Source organism: Electrona antarctica (assembly GCF_951216825.1).
Source record: "Electrona antarctica genome assembly, chromosome: 8".
NCBI lineage: Eukaryota > Metazoa > Chordata > Actinopteri > Myctophiformes > Myctophidae > Electrona > Electrona antarctica.
Genome location: NC_136789.1, coordinates 23698433 through 23720691, shown reverse-complemented (window position 1 = coordinate 23720691; position 22259 = coordinate 23698433). Strand labels below are relative to the sequence as shown.

At 44.2% G+C, this 22259-nt stretch overlaps 1 protein-coding gene across 2 annotated transcripts in view; it reads left to right on the top strand.

Moving 5' to 3' along the window:
- Positions 1 to 296: 296 nt before the first annotated feature.
- Positions 297 to 22259, top strand: part of dpysl3 (dihydropyrimidinase like 3) — a 75425-nt gene continuing 53462 nt past the window's right edge. The window contains exon 1 of one of the 2 annotated variants that reach the window (XM_079508765.1): positions 297 to 453. In XM_079508765.1, the coding sequence (XP_079364891.1) occupies positions 448 to 453 (6 nt within the window). In that variant the 5' untranslated portion in view covers positions 297 to 447. Of the gene's footprint in view, positions 454 to 16705; positions 16890 to 22259 lie in introns of those variants that run through there. The other variant, XM_079508764.1, reaches the window with a different exon arrangement.

Below are 22259 nucleotides of genomic sequence, written 5' to 3'. Positions count from 1 at the left end.
TGCTGTATAGCCTGATGTAGGGTTGGAACAGTACCCTTCCAGCAATGTTATTTCCTAGAGATTTTATTTTGCCTTCCCTCTCAGTATTCTGATTGTCAGCTGTGTCCTGCCTTCATTGTTTTGGTCCACCATGTGCTTTTGTTTCATATCACGTGTCCCTCCCTTGCTTTCTCTATCCGTCCCCTTGTCTGTGTCATGTGTTAACCTGTGCTGAGTGTGTCCACCTGTGTCCTGTTAGCCTGTTAGCCTAGGGCTTAACCCTGTGAACTGGTTTGTCTGTGTCTGATTATCTGTTCTTGTACTGAGAGTCTCTCTGCTGACCTTTGTTGTTCCTGTATCCTGTCACTGGAGAAGTAAAGCTAGCAAAAGACAGACTTGCCACCAGTGAACGACCGTCGATGGATCGTTGTGAGCTCCATACTGCTGTGGAATAGCTTTAAAAAAAAGATGCATGTAAGTAATTTCCCTTTGTTAAAATAAGTGTTAAAGAGCTCTATCTGGTGATTGATCAGTGACATGGGTCTCCCCTGCTCTCCAACTCCAACAAGGAAAGATAATTCATACAGCATAAAGAAGTGAAATTGGAAGTGAGGATGACACAAAGGAATGCGCAGACAGAACTGGAACAGTAGCTGATGGGTACTGTGATTAGAATATCACTTGCCCTACCTTAAATGGCAGTCCTCCTTTTTCTCCCTTTCCACATGTCAGGTCAGACAGTACGGTACAGTACAGTACGTCATGCTGAGTTGGATTCAGTATCACACACTGTTACAAACAGTACAGGATAGGGTGGACTTTCTGGTTAGTGGATGGTTCCTCAAATTACAGTATACCACCCTTCGGGCCAAAAAGAGTTTTCTCCCTTCGGATAAAAGATTGACTGCAGTATTATGAGAAAACATCTCGCTTCCAGCACGCTTCTAAATGCTTCACCAGTTGTATAAACGTGTAAGCAAGCTACTGTAAGCCCATGCACTTTTATTTGTCACTTGCAAGTTGCAATACTGTAATGTGTGGACATTTATGGTATGTATTACATTTGTTGTTATATCTGAGTACACCAAAACACATTCTAAAGCTGTTTTTGGCAATAAAGTATTGAATATTTAATGGGCCACCCGTAGAGAGGCTGTAATCAGTCTATGTGGAACATGCACTAACAATTTCGCTGCTTGGACCTGTGAGTAAATGAATAAACCCTTCTTGATTCAGAAGATCATAGGTTTGCCTCCTGGCCTGCACATATCTGTGTGACACAGTGTCTCTGAGAAAGACAGTTAACGGCCCACTTAACAACTCCCACCTGAGTTCTCATCATAAGCATCTGCGCAGCCATCAGCTGCATGGGTGAAGATGAAACAACTGTCTACCCTCCCTACTGTATAATAAAAAAATCACACCCGTGTGAACTGAGTGGTGCAGTGACGTCACACACTAACCATAGCAACCATGCTCCTTTTTTGAGTGGACAGGTACATGAACATACAGACAAAGCTGGTTGTTGGAGTGGTTTGCACCACTCAAAAAGTGTACAGAAAGTGTTAAAATTATGTTCATGGCCACATACTTAGCACCACCCACCTGAACTTAAGCCTCGCCCACAGCTGTTGTATGATAATGTGGGAGGGGTTAGGGGAGGGGTTAGGGTTATGATGTCACTAAAATGCATGGTGTTATTTCGATTGGGCCTTTTGACTCAAAGGCGTTCAGCTTTCAGGACGAAACCAAAAATACACAGGGAAGACAGATTTGAATAGTATAACCACACATGGGGGTCTATTAGAGTAATGTTAACTCCATAGACACATGCAAAACAGAAAAAGTATATACTTATACTTATAAAGTCCATAGACTTTGCCTGGGACTGGAAATGTATAATTAGACTCTAAAAAACGTCCATAGACTTGGCTGGCATATGACGTAATTTCGGAAAGACATGCGTTGGGAGGGTCTAGTGCCCCTCAAAAATAAATACAATTCATTAATAGGCCTATAGTCATTTGAAAACAACATAGAACCTTTGTTGCCTGACCTGAGTTGTTACAACCGGAAATAAAGCATGAGTGTCTGGTTTGGTCACATGCAGTGCAACACAAGATGGACCAGCTACCCTTGAACAGCATGCCAAGCCTTATTTCAGTGATGAGATGAGACAGTGGAACATTGTTTTATCTTAGTGTGCATGCAGTGACCTTGAGAGACTCCTTCTCTGTCACTGCCCTCATGTCGGACACATACACGCACACGCGCACACACGCACACACAGTTGTGATGTCTCAACAGCCAGGTGTTACTTCTAAGGTGTTACTGGCAGAGGAAAGAAAGCTCCCAGTAAGTATTTCACCTCGCAGTGAAACCAAATAACACTCTAACAAATAGGCCTCGATTTTCAGACATTGGGTCAAGAATTTTACATTATTGTATACAAATTCAATGTAGTTGAATTCTGGGTAGTTATAATAATAGTTATAATTTATCAGTTATGGCATGGGCTATGTCTGGCAGAGTCAGGTTCGTGTTTTGTAGCCTATACGTAAAGCTGTGTTTAGATGTAGCCTAAAATGGAATTATGCAAATACTCAAGTATGCCCAAAGTAGGCAGCCTATACTGTACAAAGGACCTAATAATTGTATAGGCCTACTTAACTTCAGTATAGTAGGCTGTAGGCCCAGTTACTTTACATCATCACTGTCTGTGACTGTTAATGTCTATATAGCAGAGCGAATGGTTTCCCTTGCTGTGCTGTCCTCAGCACTCAGCGGTGTGTCAGAAAGCTGTCTTCCACTCAGCTGCTGACACCCACCATCCTGTCTCATTTGTGCTTAAGTAATCACTCGGGGTGTCGCGGTTGTCTGTAAACAGGCCCCTTGATGACTCCTTCAAAACCGCTCTCAAAGGGAACCGATAAGGACGGCTGCAATTCGAAACTGGCCCCCGTAAAATCTGAATCCCCCACCCACCCCTTTCCCCCTCACTGTATATGTTTCTTTCCCCCTTTTTACCGATCCTTTTATTACTATTTCCTGTTTTTGGCTATAGAAGTGTATATTTGTATGTACGTCTAAATGTTCTGATAAATTGAAAATGATGGACCCTATTGTAAACAAGTGTAATGCTTTATCGTGCCGTCCACAGTTAACAGTTTTTGTATTGAGTTGTGCAGCTTGAAATGTAGGCTACTGTAATTCTGCAAACTGTTAATAAATAGGGCCTACTTACGGAAAGCGCAGGTGTCGATATCGAACGCCTTTGAAGTGGTGCTGAAAGGACAGCGCCAAAGACCGGCGTGCCTCCAGCTGTTCCCATGGGCCAATTTTAGGGTATTTTCAAAATGACTAAAATATAGATGGATCACAAATGATATGACTCCTTAAGTGTGTGCGGAAAAACACCCGTATTGGCCTATAGCTTACGGCACGTGCGTATGTTTGAAATGAACACAAATCATGAACTCAGTCCTAAGGCTTCAACTCCACGGCCTATATGTGCAACTGAAAGTTGTTTTGGTTTTAATCAATTAAGGAGTTCAGTTTAATTTGTAATAAAGGTGATAACAAACTGCCATCGAGGACCGACACAGGGACATCATGTACATGTGTGTGCTCGCAGCATAGCCTATATTGTCTTGTCTAGTCTAGACTCTAGTCTAGTGCCACCTCTGGTTCTGAACTCAACTCAGCTGCCCCCTCCCGCAGCTCCAGGCTATTCCACACAGACACGGAAGAGCACTTTCAGGACTCTGTACTTCTCTGTGTCACACCATCACCAGAGCGCCACCATGGCAGAACGCACCAAGCGGAACTGGGACAGGGGACAGGGCGGCGCGGACCATGATGACTTGCCGATTTACCTCGCCCGACCCGGCACCGCCGAACAGGTGCCCAGGCGCAAATACGGCGGCATGTTTTCCAGCGTCGAGGGAGCCTATGAGAATAAAACCCTGGATTTTGATGCCCTGAGCGTCGGGCAGCAGAGCCGGGGATCGCGCACGCCGAGCAGCGCTCGCAGCGACCCGGCCCAAGAAGAGGACAGTGGCACGGTGATGATGAGGATGAGCTCCCCGAGCCAGGAGCAGGTGAAAGCTTCTGGCGTTGAGATCACAACTACTGGGGGCAAAGAGGTTCTGCAGAATCTGGGAGACGAGAAGGTAAGCCATATAACTTAGTTTGAAATGATCATTCTTCATCATCAAGCTGCAGATAATAACTGGTGCACATGATGTTATGTGTCGCGTCGACTGACTCGACTCCTGTTGCTTCATTGTGACGCGATTTAACTGAGACAGTATTCTAGGCTAATATAATAGAGTAGACAGTCCAGCACATTTTCCTCGCCCCTCCCGTTTGTAATGCGGGAGCTGGCGAAAACTTCTGGGAACTCAGATTATCCAACGCGCCCGCAAGTTCTGTTGAAAGTAATTCCATAAGGGGGAATTCAACACAAAATACGCCATACATTCTGTAACTGTTGGTGCTGATGCATGATGTCTTAAATAGCCTGGGATGATTATAATGTGCAGCATCATTGTGCCAGGTGCATCCGGATGCGCTGTTGAATTGAGTCTGATACATTATTGAAGAACACAGACTGTTGAGTGTTGACTAGGCTACCGATAGGCTACCGAGGTCAGGTGGAAGACCTCATTAACTTATTAGGACACTTTTTTATCAATGAATCAACTACTAGGATATGATATTGCCTTTAATTTAAATTAAATGCTGATAAGAATTCTTATCTGCTAAAGTCCTTTTTTTAAGATGAGAAGACTATATGCTGGCTGTACACGTTTTATTTTATTAGCCTATATTTTAGAGGCTGATACCACAATAAATAAAACATATACGGTTGCTTTCTTTGTCTTTGTGGAAACAGTGAGCAGTTGTTCATCATGTTGGTGACTCAATCAATTCAAGTAAAGTAATACAAAAAAATCACACCCGAGTGAAATGAGGGGCGCTCTTGCCATCATAGGCTACATCAATTTATGTTAGCGGACATTTGACATTGCTACATAAGGTGGTCCCTTATTGGCCAAGCGCTCCCACCAACGTGATTGGTTAGCCGATTTGCTTGTTTACATATGACGTAAGTTTTCCCGTCAATGGCGTTTAATGTTTTGATGTTTAATTGTCATATTTAGGTGAATTATCAGCTCTTATCATCATGTATCATCTTATACTGGCCAATCAGAATGCCTGTTAATTTCCCCTTCAATGTCAATGGCGTTTAATGTTTTGATTGTTATTTATTTACGTCATATTTAGTGGAATTCTGACGTCATTTCTCTGTTCATTGTCGATGGCAAAGATTGAGACAAGATTTACCTGAATTCTCCTTTCATTGTCAATGGCAAATAGAGATGTGTGGGAACAAAAGCTGTTTATAGAAGGGGTAGCGCCCCTTAAAAATCACATCAGTGTGAAGTGAGGTGCGCTTTTATCATCATCATCATGATGTAAAATAGACTATGATGTAAAATTATCCATTCATTGTCAATGGGAATTTTATGTTTGTGTATGGCAAAAATGAACACTAAGCCGATTTGCTCATTCACTATGACGTAAAATTCTCCATTCATTGTCAATGTTTGTGTAGGATGGAAATCTACACTATATAGCTGAATATAGGAGGGGCTATAGCGCCCCTCAAAAATGAGTTTGTTTTATAGGAATCGGACACACACACATGGAGATTCCCTCTTCTGTGGGGTAGAATGGTAGATGCACCTTCTCTATTGCCACATATCAAATAGAAATGCACTCTTGAAATGCCAACTTGCGCCAAGCAGAGCGTGCCATGAGGTGCGCTCACCACTGCTGCTGCTCTGAGTCCTAGAGCTCTCTGCTGCTGTCTGGGTACGACTGCTGCTCTGAGTCCTAGAGCTCTCTGCTGCTGTCTGGGTACGACTGCTGCTCTGAGTCCTAGAGCTCTCTGCTGCTGTCTGGGTACGACTGCTGCTCTGAGTCCTAGAGCTCTCTGCTGCTGTCTGGGTACGACTGCTGCTCTGAGTCCTAGAGCTCTCTGCTGCTGTCTGGGTACGACTGCTGCTCTGAGTCCTAGAGCTCTCTGCTGCTGTCTGGGTACGACTGCTGCTCTGAGTCCTAGAGCTCTCTGCTGCTGTCTGGGTACGACTGCTGCTCTGAGTCCTAGAGCTTTCTGCTGCTGTCTGGGTACGACTGCTGCTCTGAGTCCTAAAGCTCTCTGCTGCTGTCTGGGTACGACTGCTGCTCTGAGTCCTAAAGCTCTCTGCTGCTGTCTGGGTACGACTGCTGCTCTGAGTCCTAAAGCTCTCTGCTGCTGCTCTGAGTCCTAAAGCTCTCTGCTGCTGTCTGGGTACGACTGCTGCTCTGAGTCCTAAAGCTCTCTGATGCTGTCTGGGTACGACTGCTGCTCTGAGTCCTAGAGCTCTCTGCTGCTGTCTGGGTACGACTGCTGCTCTGAGTCCTAGAGCTCTCTGCTGCTGTCTGGGTACGACTGATGCTCTGAGTCCTAGAGCTCTCTGCTGCTGTCTGGGTACGACTGCTGCTCTGAGTCCTAGAGCTCTCTGCTGCTGTCTGGGTACGACTGCTGCTCTGAGTCCTAGAGCTCTCTGCTGCTGTCTGGGTACGACTGCTGCTCTGAGTCCTAGATCCATTAGACCCGTTATTATGCTTATACCAACCTTGAAATGTACCTTATTAGTTACGTCACCAAGAATGGTGGTCCCTTATTGGCTGTTGGAGGACACCGACATACATACATACATACATACATACATACATACATACATACATACATACATACATACAGCCGATCGCAGTACTTGCACGCTCTGCTTGCGCAAGTAATGACGTAACAGAATGTCCTATTTTATTTACTGGGCGTTCAGGATTTGTTGTACTGAAGTTGGATCAGTGAGTGTTCACTGATATGGGTGTTTAGGGCTCTGTTTGTCCCACATAGGCAAGGCCTCAAGGGCATTACAGCATGTACTGTGTATCATACTTCCCATTGTAACTTTTATTTTGTTTTTTCCACCACAAAATAGGTGAACATTTTGGCCAAAACATGAGGAGAAAAAGATAGGGACCAAGTATGAAGTATAATATTAGACATTAGAGTTAGACATTAGAGTGCAAGCCCTATTTAAACAATTGCGAAAATAATAATGCAAATCATGTTGTTGATTTCCTTTCCCAATGGTGAATAAGTCTAGAAGCAGGCTCTTTTCTCCATCTTCAGATTCTTTCTACTGGAGTTTAAGCACTGCGACTGGGAGATGTGATGGACTTTTGAAATTTGTGTGGCCTCTATGAGGGAACATATTCTTTGGGCCCTAAAGACAGGTATCACTATCAGTGAACACTGAGCCAGCATCAAGACAAAACAAAGCCCACTGGCCATACACCTGAATAAAATGGGACACTCTGTTGTGTCATTAAAATATGTGGGAAAAGAGAAGGTATCCCTTTAGAAGAGGGAAGATCCACAACCTCTTACTACAAAGGGAGGTATATTGGATATGTAGTGACTTCAATGAATTAGTTACTGAGGGTCAAATGAGTTAAGTGTAGTCAGACACGTGCACAACGGCATGAGCTCTTATACTTTGGATTTGGTGATCCATATATTTACACACACCTTTCATGTTTTTACCATTCTAAATCCCTACAGGTAAAACAATAGTTCTCTCAACACTGAAACGCTGACATGGTTGAAAACTGTGTGGCTGTGTAATTTGTGGACCTATTGGGCAGGTATATACCTATCCACTCTATGTGAATAACAGAATCACACATGCACACCGTGATTTAAATAACAAAATCAAATGTTAACGATCTTATCTTTATCAAAGAGATCTTTGTTATAGACAGCTTTATTTAAGATTCAAGATTCAATACAAGATTCAATACTTTATTGGCATGTCAACAGAGTTGATTGGAATTTGTTTCAGTGCTCTAAAATTAGACATACAAATAGACACATATTCACATCACGTATTCAGACAGTAGAAAAAGATACAAGAGTACAAACATCATATGAGAGAGACCAATAAATAAGAAGAATGCAAAACATTACAATTCATGAGAGAGAGAGAGACCAATAAATAAGAAGAATGCAATGTTACAGTTCATGGTAAATAAATAGCAATTCCTCGCAGTTCATCGTTCTTACAAAGCAGCTTCACGCTGTAAAGTGCGAGTGAAAAGAGGGTCAGCATTCAGGAGGCGAACAGCCTTGGGATAAGTGCTATTCTTAAAGCGGGAGGTGTTGCACTTTAGAGGCCGAAGTCTTTTACCTGAGGGTAGAGGTGCAAAAAGAGAGCTGGCAGGGCGAGAGGGGTCGGCAATCACCTTCTGCATCCTACGCTTGGTGCGAGTTCATTGGATGTACTGATCTTAATGTTGTCTATCTGAGGCCCCTGTTAAAGTGATAGCGGCATAGCGCCCTTTACTTACAGTGCATTGTGAGTGCAATGCATTACATTATAAGTACTGTAGGAGGAATGCTTAGGACAGTTGTACACGTACCCAAATAGGTTTCTGAGCTGGACCTTTCAGTGTCTATGTCCGAAAGGCTTTTTAGAGCTGGTGAAGATCTCTGGTAGAAAGGTCTAATAAATGCTTTGCAACTGGGATTCCCTAGTGAGCACTCAAGTCTCTTTCCACTGAAAGAGGCTAAGCTGTCTATAAGAGGGTCGGTCTGTCCGTCTGTGTGTCTGTCTGTCTGTCTGTCTGTCTGTCTGTCTGTCTGTCTGTCTGTCTGTCTGTCCAGAGCTCCCAAGCTGCTCAACCCTACACATTTTTTGTGCACACTAGCTGCACCAGGCACTTCGTTGTAGATCCTCACTAATTATTGTTTGCATTATGTTCTACACATGTTTTGAAACAACACGTGAGAAACTGTTTGGATTCAAACTTGTGCATTGCTCACAAGATATTATGAATCTGTAGGTGATCTCATCTAGTCATTCTCACTTATTCTTATTGCCCCGCCACGCTTCTTATTATTTATCTCCTATGAATATATTTTGCATTAAATCTTGTTTTGAATTAATGGGAATTCTATGGTGGGTCACGAGTCATGTGACTTAGATTTTAGTGTAACTCATCACAATTTTGTTGACTTCAGCATGTCTATGACTTGAATTTGGACTTGAGGTGGATGACTCGAGAGACTTGTTTTGGATGTGTATAGATACAAATGCAGACAGTAAAATACTGGCCTATCAGGCGGATGGAAAACACAGATCTTGCATCATGCCTGTACAAGGACCCTATATGTTTCCACACATAGCAGAAATGTGTAATCTGGGACTTACTTGAAACTCAATGATTAATACTTACAGCAGTGGTTCCCAAACTTTTTCATGTCAAGGACCCCCAAATTGACACTAATGAGCCTGCGGACCCGCATTTGAAAGAGATATGCCAGGGACCCCCATAAGAGAAGATTTCGACGGCTCAAGCAGTGATTCTCAACCTGTTTAATTTCAAGGACCCCCAGTTTGACATGCATATTAGTCTATAGACTCCCATTTAATGGTATTTCTATCTCTGAGACCCCCAATTTATATTGTAAAATCAAAGTTAATTTAACTCTGAGTCTACAGGTCCATTTGGTTCCATCTGTACACTCTCTGAGTTACAGACCCATAAGGGTCCATTTGGTTCCCAACTATGATTTAGTTCCCGAATATGATTTAGCTGGGGACCCCTGGAACTCCCTCAAGGACCCCTAGGGGTCCCCGGGGCCCCACTTTAAGAACCACTGCCCTCGCGTCACACACAACCTTTTGAGTTTGTGGATCTGCTACTTTTTGATGCTTTTGTGACAAAAGCACCAAACGTAGCAGATCTGCAAAGCCGAAACGTGGCATGGAGTGACGCGTTTTGAGCTTGTTGATCTGCTCCCTTTGAATTTGAATCCTACACACCCTACTGTACTGCACACACACACACACACACACACACACACACACACACACACACACACACACACACACACACACACACACACACACACACACACACACACACACACACACACACACACAAAGCAGTTGTGTCTTGGCTCAGAGAGGAGAAAAGCTATTAGACTAAAGTGAGAGTGATTACAAGGTTGTAAACATACATACACAAACACCCCCATCACTACCTGTACCATCATAATTTTGTGATATGTTCCAACAACTTCAGTCTGAAATGATCAAACTGAAAACATGGAGGAAACATGCCTGTAGATGTTTTATGCTCTCTCTATCTCTCTCTCTCTCTCGCTCTCTCTCTCTCTCTCTCTCTCTCTCTCTCTCTGATACAGTGATAGCCAATGGCAGTGTAGTACCTGTCTGAGAACTCAGTCAATTATATTCAGGAGTCAGGACACAGCCTCTAGACAGAACACTCAATACATAATAAAAACTGAGTGGTATAATATTTGGGGCATACTTTTTGACCCCATCGATTCTGTTTTCCATTTGGCTAAAGGTAATGGCCTCACAATTTATTTAATACTCGAAAACCATGATTTTCATTTAACTCACTGTCATCCAGGTTTGTGAGTGGTTTTCTGTGAAGATCCTAACTATAGTGGTAAGTAAGTAAGCCTATAGTTCTAAGTTATAGTAAGGCAGGAGCCTATCTCCTGTTTCTGTAGAGCAGGGGTTCTCAACGTTTTTGGCCGGGGACCCCCGAAAATGCTTTGGCAACGTCTCGGGACCCCCTTTTGGTGTTTTAAGCATTGTTATAATTTAGCTATTCAAAAATAGCAGATCTACAAGCTCATAGCGCGCCACCGAGTGGCGCGCTATGAACTTGTAGGTCTGCTATTTTTGAAAAATCGTGAAAATAAATATATATATAAAATATATATATATATATATATATATATTTTTTAAATATTTTGGGGACCCCCCAAAATAATTTGGCGACCCCCCCGAGGGGTCGCGACCCACGGGTTGAGAACCCCTGCTGTAGAGGGAGGCAGCTTGATGTGCAAGTACATACATACGCTATATGTCACATGGACTTAACGAGTCCTAAACATAAACTAATTTATAGTTACCCTGAAAGTGGCCTCCTTTTTATTACCATAGTTTAGTTTAGTTTATTTGCACATGTGTACATAATAACAACAATATGGTAAAATGAAAGAAAAAGAAAGCAATACTTCAGTAAGAAACAAAATTAGTTACATACATGATGTGCCGGAAGTGCCAAAAAAACAAACAAAGGGACCTTAACTTCAATAACATTTCCCTTTAACTCCATTACATAATAATAGTCCCTTGGACATGTCTAGCATGGCGTGCAGCTAGGTTCCCCCATGTGGCCTGAGCATGAAAGTGCAAAAGTGCATCTCCAGAAGGGATGGTTGACTCAGCAGGAACAGACAGCGAGACAGTGAGGCTATGGGTGTTTGTCGCTTGAATCGGGAACCTTAATATGGCGTGAGGACATCAGACTGACAGCACAGACAAGGGGTAGCCTACTTACATCATGGTTGTTTCCTTTCCCTTGGACGTGCATGGCCTTTTTTGCCAAACTAAATGACAAGTGCATACATAGGTCATCAGCAAAGTTTTTGTCAGTGAACTTTTTCATTTCAAGGACCCCCATAACTGAGTGTGTACAAATAAATGGAACCATAATATACACTCAAGAGTTATAGTCTTTTTTTGTTTTAACCCAAAAATATTTACTTAGGCTATACCCTATGTTTAAAGGACCATACCAGCAAGATACACTTGTCTGTTCACAGCTTTGGTCATATAGCGACAGCGCACATAAATCATGAAAATGTTTCCCTTTAATGGCTTTATTTTTGTCTCCACCAGGCCGAAGGTATGGGGAGAGAGTATGTTTTGCACTCCGTCTGTCCGTCCGTGTGTCCGTCCGTCTGTGAACAGCTAATCTCCGGCACCGTTAACCCGGTCGATGCCAAATTTTGCACACACACTCCCTGGATGCCAACGATGAACCTCTGCCCCAAAATTTCCAGAACCTACAGATTTTGTCCAAACATCACGCAAATTGGTACACAGTCTCTCTAGAGCCATTCAATGAAACGGGTCTTTCAGATTTCTCAGACTCCATCCTGATTGGTTAAGATTGGCTTCCAAAGTAAAAACCTTTGCCTGGAATTTTTCACATCTGCTCTTTATAGCGCCACCAGGAGGCCGACATATGTAAAACACATTTTCTAATATTACTCCTTCAGATTTTATCCAAATTTCACGCAAATCGGTACACATGCTCTTCATAGTCATGTGATGAAGACGGGTTTGTTTGATTTCTCATAATCCACCCTCATTGGCTACGATTGGCTTCTAAACTTTTCAGGAGTAGCCCACTTTGTACCCGTTTTGTACAAATCGCCACAACTACTCAACGCAGCGTCCGATTGTGGTGAAACTGTGCATGCATATTCCCACTAGGCTTTGGAAGAAATGCCACTTGACAGTTTTCAAATCAGCCTCATGGTGGCGCTACAACAGGCCAAGCCGCGTCACACACACACACACGTTTATATTGCTCCTAAACATTTTGCGAAACATCACACACATACTCCTATCCTCCTGGTGGAGACCTGTGCCCAGAAGGGCACTTTTTCTAGTTTAGATATCATATTTGTTTGTTTCCTTCAATCTTATCCCCAGTGACTGTTAACAAATGAATCAGCACTTTAAAATGCCTTGATATTGTGTGTGTGGGAATACCTATGTCACGGCAGTTTCTCATCGACGTTGGTATTCCTACCGCACTGAAATGAACGGAATCCAATGGCTTAGTCTAAAATCAAACAAACTGCAGCATGTTTTGGAAAATGGTCGGCAGTAATGTCAAATATATACTGTGAGTCATATGCAAGTCATACGCAGGGATCCTTTGGGGCGGTTCCAGGTGGTCCCTGGAAATCTATTCCGAAAATGTTTACATTTTGTTTACGAATCTTCTCATGTGGGGGCTTGTGGCCAAATACATGCTTTGAGCCCATTCAATTCAGAATGTCAGTTTAGTAACTGTCGGTCATATGATATCTGACAGTAGTTTGTGTGTGGATTTTATCCTAATGATGGAATGGAATCATTTGTATGAGTAAAGTGGCACAGCTTACTTAGTTTAAAACTTGGACCACGTTTCATAGAAACCATGAGTTTGGTAATGAGATGATGGAGTCTGATGAGGAATGGCAGGCAGGCCCACAGGACCAGGGGAGGAACAGTCTCTTTGTCCTCTGTCTGTCAGGGTGTTTGTTTATGGGATGGGGGCTTTTACAGAATTCACACACGCGCGCACACACACACACACACACACACACACACACACACACACACACACACACACACACACACACACACACACACACACACACACACACACACACACACACACACACAGAGAGAGAGACACTGACCTAGAAGCAAGCAGTAAAGTATTAATTTATCTCTGCATGTTTACTGTGCATGCGTATAGTATACAATTACATGTACAACCATGCATAAATATGCAGGTTGCAAGTTTGCCCAAACAAGCATCATCATGTACATGTACATGTACTTTATGCAGAGACCACCCACATCCCACCGCCACCAAAACACACAGACCACCATAATTCTGTTACTATGGCTATAATAGCCAAATAATACAGGTGCCAGACTACACATTCATAGTCTAACAGACCTCTGAATGCTCCTGTCTGTCAATGTCCAGGTGGTTAGCGTGGTTCACGTGTTGAGGAAGCGTGTACGCCAAATTACCAAGCACATTGTTGATGCATTCTCTAGGGGCCTGAGAATGCTTCGGAAGGCTAATGTCTCAATGTCTTACTGCCATGAAAGGACACGTCAGCAGGCTGGGTGATGGTAGCCAGGAGTAGAAGAGGGTAAAGTATCAACGAAACACTCGCATATCAATGTTTAATCAATACCAGGTTGAGATATCGTTGCTGTCAGGTAGAAACCTTGCATAAACTCTATAAACATTCTTGTTTTTGAGTGGTGCAACCACTCCCTTACGGAGCTATGTGTGTGTGTGGGTGGCTGGGTGGGTGTCTGGGTATGAGCACGAAAACAACATGGTTATTTTTCACCACCTGTGCGCAACCTAACACACACACGAACACACACACGCACATATTAACTGTATATATGATGCTTTCGGGTGTGCCAGTACAGTACAGTGACAGTACAGTACTGTAGAGGGTACAGTAGAGGGACCGCCGCACGGTAACTCTGTCAATTCTCAACCATTTCGGACGAGGGGCGGCACGCCGGAATCGGCCCGGCCCCCTGGCCGCGTTCCTGGGGGTCTGGAACTCCCCCCCCCCCCCCCACACACACACACACCCCTGGGGACCCCCACATAACGGTAGACAAATAACTCTGTCATTTGTCTACCGTTTCGGTACATTAATGCCGTGTCAAACAAAAGTAGTGAAAATAGCTACTGTACAAAGCTTGTGAACGTGAACTATTTTTGAAAAATTATGAAAGTGAGAGTAGTTAAGTCTGTCTGTGGGTCTTACACACACACACACACACACACACACACACACACACACACACACACACACACACACATTACTTGACTATTTAAACATTATACCTTAACAGCCTAGTTACCATATTCTTATCTGATCTTATATTATGACTGTCTAGCCTGTATGATTTAGAAATGTATCAGTGAGCACTCATGTACATGCATTACACCGACACATTCAACAGGACCTAATTATGGCTGCACTAGTGACGTGTGTGTGTGTGTGTGTGTGGGGGGGGGGGGGGGGGGGGGGGGCGGCATTTAATGGAATAGTGTGGGGGAGTAGAGAAGTGGGTCTGAGAGCCAGACAATAGAGGCACGTGCGTGCGTGCGTGCGTGCGTGCGTGCGTGCGTGCGTGCGGGCGTGCGTGTGTGCGTGCGTGCGGGCCTATGTGTAGGGTGTGTACTGCAGAAGACAGAGGGGCTAACAGCTGCTACTCCAGACCTCTCCTGAGTTAATCAAAACAACAGTGAGCAGTCCAGACAATAATTAGCCACATCACTGACACAAAAGATTTATATGAACTCTCCCTTCAGATTATTAGGATTATACTTATATAACAAGCTTCTGTTTTGTTTCAATGATTGTTTTTTAGTTTTTATTTTACAAACAACACAAAAATTCCCCCCAGCTTTAGAATACATATACCGTACACACATTTGTCATACATGTCTGTCATATTGTAACTTCAGTAGCTCAGTTTGTATGAATTGGTCAAAATTAATACTAACTCTAACATAGATTGGGGCATCACGTGTAGGCTACAATACTACTGTTATGCATAGTTTTGAGAAGTTGCAAAATGGCTTGCAAATGCAGGTTTAATCCACAGCTACTTGGCAATCAATCTCGGAAGCCATTGAAATCTGTTCAGAGAGATTACAAAGCTTTTGTTTTGTTGCCTGGTCAATTTTGACTTTTTATTCCTTGTGCAAGTTTCTTCACAGCTACAGTATACATACACAGAGACGTATCATTTTTAAACAGGCAATGTGAGCTGATCACTTTCTAAGTAGTTAGATTATAGCCTACTATAAACCTGGTTGCCATGGAGATGACCTTCCTCCTGTGGCAGGCCTAAGGGTCAATTCAATAACTGACAAGATAGACAAGTGACATTGCAGCTGCCACATGGGTGATGAGATTGTATTTAGCCTATTAGTGTTACATCCATCCATCCATACACAGATTCCTAACGGGACAGAACACAGTGTCATTTGATTATGGTGATAGATGCTGTTCCTATAGTGTAGTTGTAGGTTGTGGGTTCGAACCCTGCTTGGGGTCAACGTCAGCAAGGGCATGCGGTCGCAACGGGTTCCTAACGCCAAATCAAAATGGCTTCAGATCTGAGCCAAGTCTCTGGGGGGAGGTGCGTCTATCACGTCTGAAGCCTGTCCTGGACGAATACCAGATGACTCGCCCCTTTACCAACTCGCCCCGGGCGTAACTGTGCAGCCTGGTATTCCTAAAGTAACCTAAGTAAATTATGCTTAAACGGTTAAACCTAACCTTATTCCTAACCTTAATCTTAACCTCAGTAAAACTAGGCCTAAACCTAACACTATACCTAAATTTAACCCCAGTAAAACTATGCCTAACCCATTTCTAACCTTATTCTCAAACAAAACATGCCAGACCACAAAAGTGGTCTGGCATGTTTAGCCCAAACACAGAATATAAGAACCTATCCAGACGTAAAAACAAATATAATCATGTTGTTGTCTGATGAAGAACATTGTTCTGGGCTGTGTTGTTACTCAGGAGGACCCTAGCTTTGTCCTCCACTTCACCAATTCATCATCTCTATGACTGACACAAATTAATCTTGAACAGATCTGTCCCGTGAACAATATTAGATATTACCAATCCACTGTAAACCTACCAGGTCCGGCCAAACGAATGTAGGCCTAAGTTTATTATGAAGATAAATGTATAGGCTTCACAATGACTTGAACGTACAGCAAAACGTGTGAGAAGTGTCTCTAAAGACAAATCTGTGTGATGTGGGCGCTGTCCCATAGTTAGACTCATAGAGACTGGTCTTCTGGACGCCAGCTGCTGCACTGCGCCCTCGCGTGGAAAGATCGAAGCAGAGCACCCTATTGAGGGAGGGGCCGGTGGATCAGACAGTAGACGCTCCTAGCTTCAGCTTCGTTGCGAGACGCACTTTCCATCGCACCACCACCCTGACCCAACACACTGATTCTCCTATCCAGCCGAGGGCCCGCTCTGCAGCATCCACCCAGAAGGGAATATTACTTTTAATTGTAATTTTATTTCATCATAAAGCGTCGGTTAAGAGGCGGCAGCGATCATGTCGAACATGTCCTATCAAGGGAAAAAGAACATCCCGAAGATCACGGTGAGTACGACAGTGTATTTATGCCTCACTGGCTGGGTCCTGTGTGTCCTACATGTCTGTCAGAAGAACTTAGATGTCTGCACTGCTGTCTGTGGAAAACCACTGCATAGGTTCTCTTGTCTGCCTGCCCTTCATGGTGCAACGGTGCTGCTGTAGATTATTATAGCGTTAATTAAAGAGTTGGGGGTAATGTTAGGGGGTAATGTGTTCGTCCATAATATCGTCGGACTTGGCAGCCGGTGGGGGGAAAAAACCATGCAGAATATGATGAAATAGTGTCTGTCTGGCGGCCACAGTGACAGCCAGCCTGCATGGGAGACAAGGCAAGGCGTTTTCTTAAAGGTACCCGGCATCCTTTGTTAAGGTGCGTTGCCATGCACTGACTCCGCATGTGACGACTGCCAATGAGAGTTAAGAGGGTCCACTTGGTTAAATGGATAAGGATTTGACTGAGGCCATGTAAAAATGTGCCTCACGTTATAGCAGTTTTGTAGCCTAATTAATGGTTTTATTTTAAAATAATTAATCAGAATAATAACTCGCATGATATGACAATAGGCCTCGTAGTTATGACAATGTAATAATGTGGTCTCATTGCCGTCTGCCCGCATGCAAGTGACAGCAAGACACTAACGTCACATGACATGCTGATCCTGATCCATTCCACACCACGCAACAGTAAACCGTATAGTGCTTACTCTTCTTGTTTAAAGTCACTTCGACCTTCATGTTTAGCCTAAGCCTTATTAAACCTGATCTATCTACTCGTACTACACGCTAGGCTACATGTTGGGGCTGAGCTGCAGAGCCAAAAAAAAAAAAACTCCCCCACGCCCATGGTGTGTCATGAGTTGTGAGTGATGAAGCCGCTCCTTTAGATAGGCCACTTGGACTGGAACGCTGCATCATCACTGGCAGCACTGCAGATTCGTAACGCATTTTGACTGAGATTCATGCCGGTTGCAGTAGCGATGGGTCTGGGCTGGATTCAGGGAGGGCAGGCAGCGCGTGAGCGCGCAGTGTCTGTCGCGGATGGGTGGGTTTGTGTCGATGCGCAAGAACAGCCCCCCTCTCTCTAGTCTCTCTCTCTCTAGTCTCTCTCTCTCTCTCTGTGTGTGTGTGTGTGTGTGTGTGTGTGTGTGTGTGTGTGTGTGTGTGTGTGTGTGTGTGTGTGTGTGTCGCGTGTGTCGCGCGCGCGCGTGTCTACTGTAAACGATAGCCTACTTGTGAGGGCAGGTGTTAGTGGTTGTTTGGTCGTTAAAACAGACTTGGGGAGTTAACATTCAGGTTGGGGTTAGTTGTGTGTGTGTGTGTGTGTGTGTGTGTGTGTGTGTGTGTGTGTGTGTCAATAAGAGTCAGAGCGTGTGTGTGTGACTGTGTGTGTGTGTGTGTGTGGTGTGTGTGTGTGTGTGTGTGTGTGTGTGACTGTGTGTGTGTGTGTGTGTGTGTGTGTGTGTGTGTGTGTGTGTGTGTGTGTGTGTGTGTGTGTGTGTGTGAGAGAGCAAGAGAGAGAGACATGCTGTCCAGTGAGTGCATTGTTGCAGCACAGGCTGCATGCCTGCAACCAAACAGGCAAAGGGGTGTGCTTCTCCTCCCCAGGAGAAAGAGAGACACCCTTTGTCTCTGCTCAGCTCTTTAGATTTTGGGGGAGAGACCAATACAGAGCCGGCCTGCAGGGGTGTTTTAGCTTAGAACACTCTAAGCTTCTGTGGTAGATCAAATAGGACAGGACAGTGTTTTAAAGTAGATGCTGGGTTTCTATAATAAGCACCAGGTCAATATTTTCCATCCACGTTTTTAAAATGTCATGAGAAAGGATGGAAATTGAGGTCCATTGACATATCTGTTCCGTCCATGGTTTTATTTGTTTGTTGTATACCTCTGGACCTACATCTGATGCTCCCTATCCGTTAACAGGAGATTAAAGTAAATCATAAAATATTACTCTCGTGGCAACTGCCCTGATTAAATCGTTGGATTTAAATGGTCCTTGCATTTTCCAATCCAGTACAACACTCCACTGTCTGTCATTCTGAGAATTTCTGCCGCACAGCAGAAACATAATCCTGTGTAACAGGGGCATTTTTTTTGCTGATGCACGTCCACAAGATGCATTCAGATCAGATCCGAAACGCAATCTCCGTGTTCACCAAGTCGACTACAATAAACCCGCGGGGGATTTGTCGTGCTGGTCTGGGGTTGGAGATCCAGAGATTACTGAGCTGCCTTGTCATGCGATCGTGTGCTACATGTGTGACATATACTGTAAAACCCCCTGGTGTTCATTTAACTATGAGGGTGTGCAAATGAGTGGACCCTACTCAAGGATTTCACGGTGTAAAAGAAGACTGCACACAGCGATAGATAGCCCTAAGCCATAGAACTGACCGTTGGCTACACATATACCGCTGGATGTGAATTTGGTTCCATTTGCAGTACCCCGCCCCACAAATTCACCTCCAGCACCTAAATCACCATGAACTGTCTGTATATCCTGGCGGTAGGGAATACAGGGCAGCTGTTGCCATGGCGAGAGAGGACATTGACTGGCGAGCATCTTAGCCCGCACTCAATAATTTTCCTACTGTATTTGCCCACGCCGCTGGTCGGTTCCATTCCAGCCGTTTCCTCACGTCTGCTACGCTGCCACGGTGGCTCTGACTCCAAGGTGTGGCTCTTGCCTTTTTTATTTATTTATTTTATATACTGTATATATACCCCCCCTCCCCCCCTTCCTTCTTTCATTCGCTAACAGTAGCCACAGTGTTGTAGCATGCTGGTGCATGTCATCAATAATCCCTCTCTAGCTGGAAGGAGCATCTGTGGGCAGCGGCAGGCGAGGCCGAGAGTGGATCTCTCTAAACCACCCCCTGCCTCCTCCTCCTCCTCCCCCTGTTGGCGCGCCACAGAACTGGGGGTCCATGCCAGCCCCACGCGGGCTGTGGGGGGAAAGCGGGGCTTGACTGAGAACGCAACGCACAGCGCTGTGTGTGTGTGTGTGTGTGTGTGTGTGTGTCTGTGTGTGTGACCACCCACAGGTTGCCGTGCGACTCACCATGGTGACCGGCATACAGAACTGATGTCAGGAAAAAATACACCACCCGCGTGCGTCTCAGGTCTCCTTGCAGGGGAAATGATGTGATGCACACACACACACACACACACCCGCGTGCGTCTCAGGTCTCCTTGCAGGGGAAATGATGTGATGCACACACGCACACACACACACACACACACACACACACACACACACACACACACACACACACACTCCCTCATACTCAGACACACAAAGCCTAAACCTCAGACACACACACACACACACACACACACACACACACACACACACACACACACACACACTCTCCTCAGACTACTTGAGAGAAAGTGTCGGCAGTCAGAACCGAATCAGGGCCTCCGGGTGCCCAGGCGACCAGGACACTTCAGCCCGTCAGTGTGAGCCTCCAGATTCCTAAAACACCACAATTTATATCTGTGTGATTCTATCTGATTGGAGCCTGCGTGACCTGATTTAGAGTGATAAGCCTCATTGTTTTGACTTTTCCAACATGTAAAAAAAAAAAAAAAAAAAGAAGAAAGAAATGAAAAAGAGAGAAAAAAAAGCCAGGGAAAAAAAATCCCATGCGCTCTTGAGAAAAGTGTAAATATTTTGGGGTCACCAGGCAACAGGGCTGAAGCAGAAGCACTGGCGCGCATGCAGAATGACTTTCCTCTTCCACTTTTCCCTCCCCTGTGTCCTTGCCATCCCCACCCTCACACCCACTGTCCATGCATAGAAATCTCTCTCTCTCTCTCTCTCTCTCTCTCTCTCTCTCTCTCTCTCTCTCTCTCTCTCTCTCTCTCTCTCTCTCTCTCTCTCTCTCTCTCTCTCTCTCTCTCTCTCCCTCCCTCCCGTTCTCTCTCAGAGCTAATGGAGAACTCGTATCCTGTCACTGGCTTCTGGCTGCATGTTTTTGTTTCTGGCACTGCTGTTTTGCAACATTAGGCAACACAGGACACGGTTGTTCGTATCATTATTTGTTTTAAGCCAGTGAGCGACATGACCCCCCCCCCCCCCCAATAGCTCGTGTCCCAGTTTAGGATCAGGCTTCTTGCTTCATGCTGATAGATGTCACTGTGTATCAGCATGCTACTGTACCAGCAGTCCAGCACATCCTGTGGTCTATTTTTTGATTGTGTTGCATGGACAGTTTCCTGTGCCGCTGTCTTTGTATAAAGTACATGACAGAACTGATAGTTTTAGTATCCTGTCTTCAATTAACTCTGAATAGGTTTCAGATATCAGGCTGGTGCTATAGGCTGAAATAGAAGCCTATGATTATTGGAGAAGTTCTACAGAAGGTACTATTCCTGTGATTCTAGAAGGGTCAGGTTTTTGGTAGTTCACCACCATAAATCAAAATTACACGTCTTTATCTTGAAACCTTTTTTGTTTACTTAGTTCTCTTAACAAATAATAATGGGCTATATATTCTGGCAGAATAGCTTTGTGCTGGGATTTTGTGTTATGAATCTGTATCGAATGCAAACATTGATATGGATATATTCATTGAATCACTGGCTGGCATTTACAGACAATCCTGTTCTCATGGCAACTGAAATGATCCTCTTCACCGTATAGAGGGTGCATAAAGTGAGTGGCAAATCGAGTGGCAAAGTTAGTGGCAAAGTGAGTTTAACGACGTTTAACGTCATTTCATACAATCGGATGTCAAGGCCAGAAAGTAGTTTTCTGCCACTCAGTAGGTGTTCCCGGATAACTTCCGGGTATGATGCCTCTCATCATAGGCAGTGGTGGCCTGTTAAATGTTCACCGCAGTGCTCACACAGGCCTTTGTGTGTGAACAGATACACACACACAGGCCTTACAATGTAGAATTATTTTAGAGTCGACAATGTTTTGCCTTCCATTTCCCCGTTTCCTTTGGTTTAAATTGAATCTTCTATCACAAGACCGACAGCAGCCTAAAATACCATTAGCCAATTTGCTTGTGTCCAGACAGGAAGAATGTCTTATACTGTGCATTACTTTGTCCATCAGTAGTAGAGAAGGGAAAATAATTTAACCACGGAAGAGCAAGGAGTTTTAATAATCCTCAGGGCCACATCTTTTGACTATGCCCATAATTTAGAAGTTGCGTGTCATCTCTCAAAACATGGTTACTGTAGGACTCCCAAACATAAGCATTTAACTTACAAGCTTAAAATCCTGTTATTTTGGGAGAGCACTGTCTCTGCATTGTTTCACTGGCTGAATACTGTACATCATAGTAAAACATTAGTTTATGTTTTGCAGTATATTCCTGACAGTTTTCACATGTTTTGTGTGGGAACCTTAAGATATCTGAG